This window comes from Sinocyclocheilus anshuiensis, unplaced genomic scaffold (genome assembly GCF_001515605.1).
Source record: "Sinocyclocheilus anshuiensis isolate Anshui unplaced genomic scaffold, SAMN03320099.WGS_v1.1 scaffold733, whole genome shotgun sequence".
Classification (NCBI taxonomy): domain Eukaryota; kingdom Metazoa; phylum Chordata; class Actinopteri; order Cypriniformes; family Cyprinidae; genus Sinocyclocheilus; species Sinocyclocheilus anshuiensis.
The window spans coordinates 1,235,658-1,247,839 of record NW_015539923.1 but is presented as its reverse complement, the minus strand read 5'-3'; the positions used below and the strand labels follow the sequence as shown (position 1 = coordinate 1,247,839).

The following is a 12,182-nucleotide window of genomic DNA, read 5'->3' as shown; positions in this document are numbered from 1 at the left end:
GCGCGGGTGCGTTTGTGTGTGGGTGTGTGTGTGTGTGTGTGTGTGTGGGTGGGTGTGTGTGTGTTTTGATGCACATTTGTGGTTGAATACACAATTTAATTACCATTAGTGAAATTGACTTGATATTAAATATGGAATGTAAAATTCTTCATGTCTGCAGCATTGATCCTTGACTGCTTCTTCTCACGGATAATTAAAAGAGCCTTAAATCTGTTTCTCAGCTGAAAGAGTGTGCAGATGAGGAGCGGGGGAAAGGCTATCTGATGTCCTGCCTGGTGGACCACCGCGTCAACGTCACAGAACGCCAGTGCCATCAGTACATCACCAAGATGACCAGCATCATCTTCAGCGACTATCGGCTCATATGCGGCTTTATGGACAAATGCAGAGAAGACATCAACACCCTGCAGTGTGGAAGCATCGCTGTCGGAGAAAAAGTAAGCTTGCATTCCAATAGTAGCTGTGAACACTTTGACTCCTTGCCCACTTAAAACCGCAAAGCTCTAGAATATCCCTTTGGGAAAGCATAGGATGTTGGCTTGGTACCAGATGGCTCTGTGATGTAGTGACTCTGCCGTTCCCGAAATGTCCACATTCCTCCGGGCGTGCTGGAACATGGGCACCCGTTCACCGCACTTGCCTCGTTCCCCTGTGTGCACTCTGCTGAAATTAAAAAAGTTAACTTTAGACTTGTCTGCTCGTTGACTTGAAATAGCTTAAACAAGCTCAGACTGCCAAACATACAAGATGGCAAGTGAGGAATGAAGATTATATTTAGCTGCTTAGTGGGTTTACGCATCTTTTAGATGTCTTTTAGATCGCGGGTTATGCAGTAATTAGGTACTATTATATGAGTAACTGACAGCTCTCATTCTGTAGTGCCTTTTGCCTTTAAATATCACTCGTTATTTTATCATTAAGTCGCATGCCTTGAATTCTGACACTAAATTACTTCGAGTGGGCATTTGAATATCATCATCAACACTATTTTACACGTTTTTTTGTTTACAGTCACCTTGGATGATGTTTTCTCCCGGACCTCAGGAAGTGTTAGTGGTTAAACGCATGGCTGTCACGTAAATTTACAGACCAATGATCTAAAATAAAGCAATAAGCCCCAAGAAGCCGTGGTTTACAGTGAATATATAACAGCTAAGGAGCGTTGTTAGGCACGACACGAAGCGGAGTTTTATAAAACAGTTATTCCATATACGTAGTAAGGTTTCACAGAATAAAACAGAGCAGATAAAGTATAAGGATATTAATAAAAACAGGATTCTTCCACCAAACAATGTAGTTCCTCAGAAATAGTTGTGGTTGCCGAGCAACACACAGAAGTAAACAAAGGTATATGTTTGTAGTGTAATTTACAACAGCTTTGAACGCTGCTCAGCCAATCAGAATCAAGGACCGGAACTATCCGTTTTATAATTGGCAACATTCGTCAGCAGACTTTTATTTAGAAGTAATTTTTTTAAACTTTTAATTTTAAGTAAAAATAAAAAACTTTTATTTGTTTGTTATTTTGTTTTGATATATTTTATAATTTTGTTTTTATTTTTGTTATTTATTTATTTTCCTCATTCTCACAGTGTTGTTATATTGTTATTAACTAAAACTATTAGTTTGAAATAAATGAAATAAATAAATCAAAAATAATCGGATGAAAAAATAAATATTAGAAATGTTAGAAATGCTTCCTTGGAAACTAGCTAAAATGATTTTACATTGAAGTACTAATATTACTAAAAAATATAAAACCATATTATTAATGATTTAATAATATTTTAAATATTTTATCAAAAATGTAATAAAATTCATAATAATAATAATAATAATAATAAATACTATAATAGTATATCAATCATTCTAAAATAGCATTGCTCTCTCCCTGCTCTTTTCTGTCTTTCCTGTATAAAAAAAGCCAAAAACCTCATAAAAAATTTTAAACTAAAAAATTTTAAATAACAAAAACTTGTACTTCATATTTATTAAGGAGTTTGTCATTTCTTCTTTTGTCTTGCATTCAAAAGCATCATTGTTAATCTATTTGGTTTTCACATTCTTTGTAAAATATCTTACTAGTTTACATTTTCACTTTGTGATTCATTTTTACTTCCTCCCTTTTATCCCTTCAGTTTTACATATCTGTTGTCCCCAAATAAACCCTAAGCCAAGTTTTCCCGAGTCCCGAGGCCAAATATTTTGTCTTTTTTTTTTCTTGCGGTTAGGACCTGCATTCTCAGGGTGAGGTGATTGCGTGTCTGGAGAGGGCTCTGGTCCGGGAAGCAGAGCAGCAGGATAAGGCTCATCAAATCAAGGATGCCTGCAAAAAGTCCATCATGAGAGTGGCTGAACTATCAGCAGACGACTTCCACCTCGACCGCTACCTCTACTTCTCCTGCCGAGACGACCGGGAGCGCTTTTGTGAAAATGTATGTGTCAGCTTCTCTTACAGTTTCCTCTCATCCATCACGATAACTGCAGCCTAATTTGCATACTTCTACTACTTACTACAAGTATATACTGTACTGGAAGGGGCGGGCTGGTATGATTGACAGCCTCTCATGGGCCGATGTGTTGATGTGCAAACATGAAGCATCCAATATCTCCCGACTGACCTGAATTGATCTGTCAGTGCTTAACATGTTATTTATGTTTTTTTTTGTTTTGTTACAGACCCAGGTGGGAGAGGGCAGAGTGTACAAATGCCTGTTCAACCATAAATTTGAAGAAGCAATGTCAGAAAAGGTGCAGCACATCTCTTGTGCAACATAATGTGCATAAAATGTCAGTTTCTGATCCGAAGTCATAGTCTAGAAGAAGCCGCAGGAATGTTGGTGGTCAGTTTAGTGTATGTGTTTGTCCTGTCTGAGTGTCTGTGTAGTATATCAATCATTCTAAAATAGCATTGCTCTCTCCCTGCTCTTTTCTGTCTTTCCTGTATAAAAAAAGCCAAAAACCTCATAAAAAATTTTAAACTAAAAAATTTTAAATAACAAAAACTTGTACTTCATATTTATTAAGGAGTTTGTCATTTCTTCTTTTGTCTTGCATTCAAAAGCATCATTGTTAATCTATTTGGTTTTCACATTCTTTGTAAAATATCTTACTAGTTTACATTTTCACTTTGTGATTCATTTTTACTTCCTCCCTTTTATCCCTTCAGTTTTACATATCTGTTGTCCCCAAATAAACCCTAAGCCAAGTTTTCCCGAGTCCCGAGGCCAAATATTTTGTCTTTTTTTTTTCTTGCGGTTAGGACCTGCATTCTCAGGGTGAGGTGATTGCGTGTCTGGAGAGGGCTCTGGTCCGGGAAGCAGAGCAGCAGGATAAGGCTCATCAAATCAAGGATGCCTGCAAAAAGTCCATCATGAGAGTGGCTGAACTATCAGCAGACGACTTCCACCTCGACCGCTACCTCTACTTCTCCTGCCGAGACGACCGGGAGCGCTTTTGTGAAAATGTATGTGTCAGCTTCTCTTACAGTTTCCTCTCATCCATCACGATAACTGCAGCCTAATTTGCATACTTCTACTACTTACTACAAGTATATACTGTACTGGAAGGGGCGGGCTGGTATGATTGACAGCCTCTCATGGGCCGATGTGTTGATGTGCAAACATGAAGCATCCAATATCTCCCGACTGACCTGAATTGATCTGTCAGTGCTTAACATGTTATTTATGTTTTTTTTTGTTTTGTTACAGACCCAGGTGGGAGAGGGCAGAGTGTACAAATGCCTGTTCAACCATAAATTTGAAGAAGCAATGTCAGAAAAGGTGCAGCACATCTCTTGTGCAACATAATGTGCATAAAATGTCAGTTTCTGATCCGAAGTCATAGTCTAGAAGAAGCCGCAGGAATGTTGGTGGTCAGTTTAGTGTATGTGTTTGTCCTGTCTGAGTGTCTGTGTACTTAATAAGCATCTCTGTCCACAGTGCAGAAACGCCCTGACCACTCGGCAAAAGCTCATTGCTCAAGATTATAAAGTCAGTTACTCCCTCGCGAAGGCCTGTAAGGCCGACCTACGCAAATACCGTTGTAACCCGGACACCAGCATGCCTCGTGCCCGAGAGGCCAGACTCTCCTACCTCCTCCTCTGCCTGGAGTCTGCTGTTCACAGAGGTCTGTTCGTGTCATTCAGTATCATACTACAGTTGTACTCTTGGTACATTGGCCAATATGATCTTTTTTATTTTTCAGTATTATTTCATATTGGATATTTCATTATGCATGTTCATTTTTAATTCTAAATTGATTATTACTCATTGTTATCATTCATGTAATTATCATACAATTATTATTAATTTTAACATTTAAATTAGTACCATATCTTTATCTGCCAATATAAAAAAATGTTTTATTTTTTAGTATTGTTTGATATTGGATATTTAACTGTGCATGTTATTTTTTATTCTACTTTGATTTTCACTCTTTATTATCATTATTATTAATTATTTTTTACATTTATAATAGTACCATATCGGTTATCCACTAATATAAAAAAAATTATTTGTTGTTTTTGGTATTGTTTGATATTGGATATCAATGATATTAATATTCTACTTTTATTATTATTATTATTATCCCTTGTTATCATATTATGATTATTACTTACATTTACATTTAGAATAGTACTATATCAGTTATCTGCTAATATTAAAGAATTTTTTTCAGTATTGTTTGATATTGGATATTTCATTGTCCATGTTAATTGTTATTTTACTTTAAATATTATTATTTATTATTCATGTTATTATCATAAGATTATAATTCATATTTACGTTTAGTAAATACATTTACATTTAGTAATTAAGTGTACATTTACACTTATTATTCATATTATTATTATTATTATCATGTGATTACTGTTCTTTTTTTTTTTTACTTTTAAATTAGTACCACATCGGTTATAGGCAGATATACTAAATATTTTTTTGTTTGTTTTTCAAAATTGTTTGGTATTGGGTTTTTAATTGTGCATGTTTTTTATTTTACTTTCTTATACATTAGTAGTAGTAGTAGTAGTAGTAGTAGTAGTGGTACCATATGATTATTACTCCTTTTTACATTTAGACTAGTACCATATTAGAAGTACTAAATTCACTTGTAGTATTAAAAAATTATTTTAGTTTTTTTTGTACTTTTTTTTTTTTTTTTTTTAGACAAAATGGTATGGAATTTTAATATCAGCCATCAAACAAATAATAATCAGCATAGGCCAAATGCTAAACCGAAATCAATTATTATAAATTATGAATCTAAAGTAATTAAATATTTAGTGAATATCACACAAATACGTTTGAATTTTTTTAAAACATGAAATGCAGTATACTGTATATTCTGTGCAGTAAATAACGCGCTGGTATTCTGTTCCAGCCATAGTCTTTGCTCTCATTCATGCATGCTCTCCTCTTCAGGGCTGTTTATTGATTTGCTGCAACCTAAGAAGTTTGTTCATTGTTACGTTCCTTCCCGTGGGTTTTACTGCTGTCATCTCAGGCCGCACGGTGACCGGAGACTGTCAGGGTGAGATGCTGGACTACAGACGCATGCTAATGGAGGATTTCTCTCTGAGCCCTGAGATCGTGTTGCATTGTCGAGGAGAGATCGAGGCGCACTGCTCAGGACTGCACCGCAAGGGACGAACACTCCACTGCCTCATGAGAGTCGCCCGCGGGGACAAGGGCACGGTGGACAACCTCTGCCAGACAGCAGTAAGCATTTATTTGATCAACAATGTGAAATATTATAACAATTTAAAAGAACTGTTTTTAATTTGAGTATATTTTGAAATGTAGTTTATTCCTGTGATGCAAAGCTGAATTTTCAGCATCATTACTCCAGTCTTCAGTGTCACATGATCCTTCAGAAATCATTCTAATATGCTGATTTGCTGCTCTAGAAATCTGTTTTTTTGTTTTGTCTCTTGTAGCTCCAGACTCTTATCCAGTCAGCAGACCCCGGTGCTGATTACCGGATTGATCGCGCTTTAAATGAAGCCTGTGAGTCTGTGATCCAGACGGCGTGCAAACACATCCGCAGCGGAGACCCTATGTGAGTCCTGTTGATATAGTGTAAATACTTGCATGAAAGCTTCAGTGAGCGTGGTGTATTGTTCTCTGTCATCAGTGGAAACTGTAGTCTGTCACAGGGTTTATTTGGGTGAGATAACACTCCTGTAGAGATTTAGACTCATTGCTTTGTTTAAAGCACCAATACTGTCTTTCTCTTACAGGCACCATATAAACCTGCAGTGGATTTAGAGGAGAGAGTCAAATCCAATTAAGTGTGTGTGGAGTGTAAATGTGTCACTCTCTTTTTCTAAGAGGAAGAAAGATGAACGGGCATTCAAGCTGTAGAATGCAACTCAGTCAAGTTTACACGGTGTCTGCATTGGAAAAGGCTATGTAATACTAAAAAAAAGTTTTATTTATTCATGTATTTTTTTTTTATTGATTTTTGTTTTATTTAGTTAGTTTTATTTTTATGGTGTTTGAAAAGGTTTATTACATTTTTTTTTTTTTGTATTTTATTTAATTTCTAATTGGTTATTTTTAAATTATTATAAATTTTTCATTGATTTTTATAATATTTGTCAAATAAAATATTTAAAATGATCCTGCATCGGAAGAGACTCAAATAAGGGATTTGTTTGTTTGTTTATTGATTTATTTGATTTATTTTGATCTATTTTGAAAAGGTTATATTTATTAAATTTTTTTTTTCTTATTTATGATTTATTTAATGTATTAGTTTTAATTCATTTTACATTTATTTTTAATAACATGTTAACATGTTTCATGTAGTATGTGTCAGCATCCGTGTTTACAGATAAAGCTGATTTGTTGAATACAAATGTACTATTTCAATTTTTTTCTTTTATTTCTGCAGTAATGCCAAGCAGTGTTTTATTATATGACGTATGATATAAAGTTGTTGTTGTTGCGTTCATTTTATTTGGTGGATTCAATATTAAAAAGACATGTATTTGTGTGTTTGTAGGATTCTGTCTTGTTTGATGGAGCATCTTTACACCGAGAAGATGGTTCAAGACTGTGAACACCGTCTTCTGGAGCTGCAGTACTTCATTTCAAGAGACTGGAAGTAATCAGCCTAACCTTTCCATTTCCTTTTTCCTTACCTGACCTTACCTGCTGACTCAGACAAAATAAGACCCTTGAAACCCCCTCTTACGCTTTCAAGTTGATGTTTTCGAGTGTGTTTGAGTAATAATAACGTTCAAATCCATTCAGTCAGTCGGGGGTCGTCATTGTATGTGTTTAATAGCTCAGCACTCATCTGCAGTTTGATTCGCGGGCCTGATGCGACCTTCACTGTGTGTCTCTCTCATCTGTTCAGTTTGAAAAGCATGCCCACACAGTGCCATTATAACAAAACCATTAGATGGTCATAACTTCATTCACAGCCCATTAGATTCAAGTGGTTTTTAATTAGAACAGTTTGAAGCAGCAATTTGGTTTGATGGTCCATTGTGACAGGCTGGCGGTGTGATGCTTTATTTGTTACAACCCTACAGAGACTGTTGTTCTCTTCTCTATTGTGACCAAATCTTGGCAAAAGGTGGATTTTTTTTTTTTTGTAAACTGGTTTTAGATGCTGATTCATGCCACTAGCACTAAATGTATCTAACAAACACTACAGTTCAAAAGTTTGAGGTCGGTAAGATTTTTAAAAATATTTTCGAAAGAAGCCTCTTATTCTTTTATTTGATCAAAAATACAATAAAAATTAAATAGTAAAATATTATTACAATTTAAAATGCCAGTTTTCAGTAACACTTTACTTAAAGCCTTTATGTATAATGAATTATAAAAGTAATTTTAATGCAATAATTATGCCTTGTAATGCACCTCATAATGCATTGTATAATCTCAAATAACTGTAATTACAGTTAATACATTATTACACTTATCAATTCATTGTTACACTGTGCATTTTAAATTCAGTTATAATTATTTACGACAAAATATAGTGTGTGACAACACACATTATGAATAATTATAATGCATTATACCCTTTAATAACCCTTTATAATGCATTATACATGAAGGCTTTAAATGAAGTCTTATCCAGTTTTCTATTGTAATATATTTTAAAAATGTAATTTATTGCTGTGATCAAAGCTGAATTTTCAGCATCATTACTCCAGTCTTCAGTGTCACATGATCCTTCAGAAATTAGTCTAATATGCTGATTTGCTGCTCAAGAATTATTTCTGATTATTATCAATGTTGAAAACATTATTTTTGTGGAAACATGTTACATTTTATTTTTCAGGATTCTTTGATCAATAGAAAGTTCAAAAGAACAGCAGAAATATTTATTATTATTATTAATGTTGAAAACATTCGTTCTGCTTAATATTTTTTGTGGAAAGCAAACCATTTATACCAAAAACAAAAATAATGTATTTGATGATTCTTTGATGAATTGTAAAAAAAAAAAAAAAAACAGCATTTATTTCAAATACAAATCTTTTGTAACGTTATAAAAATCAGTACTGTCACTTTTGATCAAGTTATGTGATTGGTATATGTGTACATATAGTTATGATGATGGACTGATTTCAGTTATAGACACAATTCTACATTCATATCACGAGGTCAGAGGTTGAGGTTAAAATCCGGTGACGCATGTGACTCATTTTTGTCTCCTGTGTATTTTTTCCTTCAGGCTTGATCCTATCTTATACCGTAAATGTCAGAATGATGCGTCCAGACTGTGCTACACACCGGGCTGGAACGAGAGCAGTGAGCTCATGCCTCCTGGCGCTGTGTTTTCCTGCTTGTACCGCCACGCTTACCGGACAGAAGAGCAGGGCAGACGGGTGAGAAGAAGCACAAACAATGTGCATTTTAGTCAGTTCTTATTAAGACACTAAAGAGACTATCAGCATGAAGTCTGGTCCACCTTACAGTTTATTCTGACTAGGAACTACCTACTACATACAGAAAACAAATCGAAAAGTCAACTGTCTTTGGTCATTTTATATGAGAGAACAAACATGTCAAATAGAGGGCATGTGATTTTGGATTCATCCATTGAATTTGCAAAATAGATCATATCAAAATAAATAATTGGACTGATATTTTGTCATAATATTCATAAGTGATGTGGTAAAATCACTTCCATGTGCAGCTTACCAGGGACTGTAAGGTGGAGGTCCAGAGAATTCTTCACCAGAGAGCTCTGGATGTGAAGTTGGACCCTGAGCTCCAGAAACGCTGCATGACTGACCTGGGAAAATGGTGCAGTGAGAAGACAGACACCGGACAGGTACAAAATGATTTTTGGGATGAAACTCCTCAGTTTTGCAGGAGACATCATTAGGTCATTGAGTCAGAGTTTGTTTTGTCTGCCTCAGGAGCTGGAGTGTCTTCAGGACCATCTTGAGGACCTGGTGTCAAGCTGCAGAGACGTGGTGGGCAACCTGACAGAACTGGAATCTGAGGTACGCTTCCTATTCCACACCACAGCATGTACATAAACCTTAGAGTGGATAAGGTCATAAAAGGTGAAAGAAATCGCTTGTAAGATAGGATCGTCTGTACTGTTTTGTTACTGTTATAGTTACTGTTTTGTTGTACTGTTTATGGTTTATATATATTAACATTGAAAAGTTTGGGGTCAGTAAGTAATATTTTTCAAAGGAATTAATACTTTTATTTAGCAAGGATACGTTAATCATTGATGAACATTGACAATAAAGGCATTTATAATGTTACAAATGTTACAAATTTCAAGTTCAAATAAATGCTGTTCTTTGGAACTGTTTATATTCATCAAAGAATTCTGATAAAAATGTATCAAAAATGAATTTTTCAGAATCAATAATAGTAAATGTTTAGAATTAGAATAGTTTCTGAAGGATCATGTGACATTGTAGACTGGAGTTATGCTGCGTTATCACAGGAATAAATTCTGTTTTAAATTACATTAAAGGATTAGTTCACTTCTGAATTAAAATTTCCTCATAATTTTCTCACCCCCATGTCATCCAAGATGTTCATGTCTTTCTTTCTTCAGTCGAAAAGAAATTAAGGTTTTTGAGGAAAACATTCCAGGATTTTTCTCTATATAGTGGACTTCAGTGGGGTTCACTGGGTGGAAGGTTCAAATTGCAGCTTCAGAGTGTTCTATACGATCCCAGACGAGGAAGAAGGGTCTTATCTAGCGAAACGGTCTGTCATTTTCTAAAAAAAATTACAATTTACATACTTTTTAACCTTAAACGCTCGTCTTGTCTAATTCTGCGTGAACTCTTTGCATTCCGGTTCATGACAGTTAGGGTATATCGAAAAACTCCCATCTCATTTTCTCCTCCAACTTCAAAATCGTTCTAAATCGTCCTACATCGCTGTTTGACCTTCTTTGCACGTTCACTTTGTAAACACTGGGTCGGTACTTCTGCAGCGATGTAGGACGATTTTGAAGTTGGAGGAGGAAATGAGATGGGAGTTTTTTGACCTACCCTAACTGTTTCGAATGGGACTGCACAGAGTACGCATGCACATTGCAGAGCTACACAAGACAAGCGTTTGAGGTTAAAAAGTATATCATTTTTATTCTTTTTTTAGAAAATGGCCGATCGTTTCGCTAGATAAGACTCGTCTGGGATCGTGTAGAACGCTTTGAAGCTGCACTGAAGCTGCAATTTGGACCTTCCACCCAGTGAACCCCACTGAAGTCCACTATATAGAGAAAAACCCTGGAATGTTTTCCTCAAAAACCTTAATTTCTTTTCGACTGAAGAAAGAAAGACATGAACATCTTGGATGGCATGGGGGTGAGTAAATTATGAGGAAATTTTAATTCAGAAGTGAACTAATCCTTTAAATAGACTGTCTTTTAAATTGTAATAATATTTCACAATATTACTGTTTTTACTGTATTTTTTATCAAATAAATGCAGCATTGGTGAGCAGAAGAGACTTCTTTCATTACATTAAAAGATCTTATATTTAAATATATAGAATTTAGGGATTTTTGGGACAAATGATCTTGATTTATGGTCACACTGTTGTGTTTACAGGACATTCAGATTGAAGCCCTGCTGATCCGAGCCTGTGAACCGGTCATCCAGAGCCACTGCCACGTTAGTACTGGCAACACACACATCGAATTATTCCTTTTATTTTTTAACTCTGAATTCCTCATGTCGGTCTATTTTCTCCCAGGACGTAGCTGATAATCAGATAGACACAGGGAATCTTCTGGAATGCCTGGTGCAGAACAAACATCAGAGGGAAATGAATGATAAATGTGCTGTGGGCGTCACTCATTTCCAGCTGGTAAGCCAGTCACACAACCAATTTCCATATTTTAAATTTGAATGATGACAAGTACATTTTTTCAGAGTGTACTGAATGGTTTTGGGTTGGTTTGGGGTTTTAATGGATATGTTGACCATGCTAATTAATCAGCCAATATTTGCCATTTTGAGATTGACATCACATTTTTTGAGTGAATTTTGCATTTATAGATATTGTGAAAATAAGATTCTATCATTGTTATTATAGTTAACTAATACTAAAATTTTAACTACGGAAGCAAAAAGAAAACTTACAACATATCTAATATATCTATTTTAATAGCTATCTGTCTGTCTGTCTATCTGTCTGTCTGTCTGTCTATATAAACTACTAAAAAATGATTAAATTACTAAAACTTTAACTAAAATCAAAATGAAAACAAAATATACAAATAAAAACCGATTAAAAATATTAATAAAATATTTTGTGTCAATAATACTAAAATAACACTACTATCACTATCAATAAATTGCATTGTATATTATATAAATTGCATTAATTTACATAATGAATACAGGCTGATGTGGACTTCACAATTAAATATCTAACAGTTCATATAGGCTACGGTGCCTTGCGAAAGTATTCACACCCCTTCATTTTTTTTTTTTTTTTTTTTTTTTTTTTTTTTTGAAAAAAAAACCATAAAGCCCAGATCGGTGGAGTGTTGCAGCGATGTTTGTCCTTCTGTAGATTTCTCCTATCTCCACTTATGATCATGGAGCTCAACTAGAGTGACACAAACCTGTTTCTGAGCTCTACAGGCAGTTATTTTGACCTCAGAGCTTGGTTTTTGCTCTGATATGCATTATCAGCTGTTAGACCTTTAATTAAGACGTGTGTGCC

General features: G+C 34.9%; 1 protein-coding gene across 1 annotated transcript in view; it reads left to right on the top strand.

Annotated features, from left to right (window-relative positions):
- Nucleotides 1–12,182, top strand: part of LOC107686575 (Golgi apparatus protein 1-like) — a 46,142-nt gene that overhangs the window by 16,911 nt on the left and 17,049 nt on the right. The window contains exons 4-15 of the mRNA XM_016483640.1: nucleotides 222–437; nucleotides 2,232–2,435; nucleotides 2,680–2,751; nucleotides 3,942–4,128; nucleotides 5,506–5,720; nucleotides 5,939–6,060; nucleotides 7,009–7,110; nucleotides 8,701–8,854; nucleotides 9,166–9,303; nucleotides 9,392–9,478; nucleotides 11,060–11,122; nucleotides 11,205–11,318. Of these exons, the coding sequence (XP_016339126.1) occupies nucleotides 222–437; nucleotides 2,232–2,435; nucleotides 2,680–2,751; nucleotides 3,942–4,128; nucleotides 5,506–5,720; nucleotides 5,939–6,060; nucleotides 7,009–7,110; nucleotides 8,701–8,854; nucleotides 9,166–9,303; nucleotides 9,392–9,478; nucleotides 11,060–11,122; nucleotides 11,205–11,318 (1,674 nt within the window). The remainder of the gene's footprint in view (nucleotides 1–221; nucleotides 438–2,231; nucleotides 2,436–2,679; nucleotides 2,752–3,941; nucleotides 4,129–5,505; nucleotides 5,721–5,938; nucleotides 6,061–7,008; nucleotides 7,111–8,700; nucleotides 8,855–9,165; nucleotides 9,304–9,391; nucleotides 9,479–11,059; nucleotides 11,123–11,204; nucleotides 11,319–12,182) is intronic.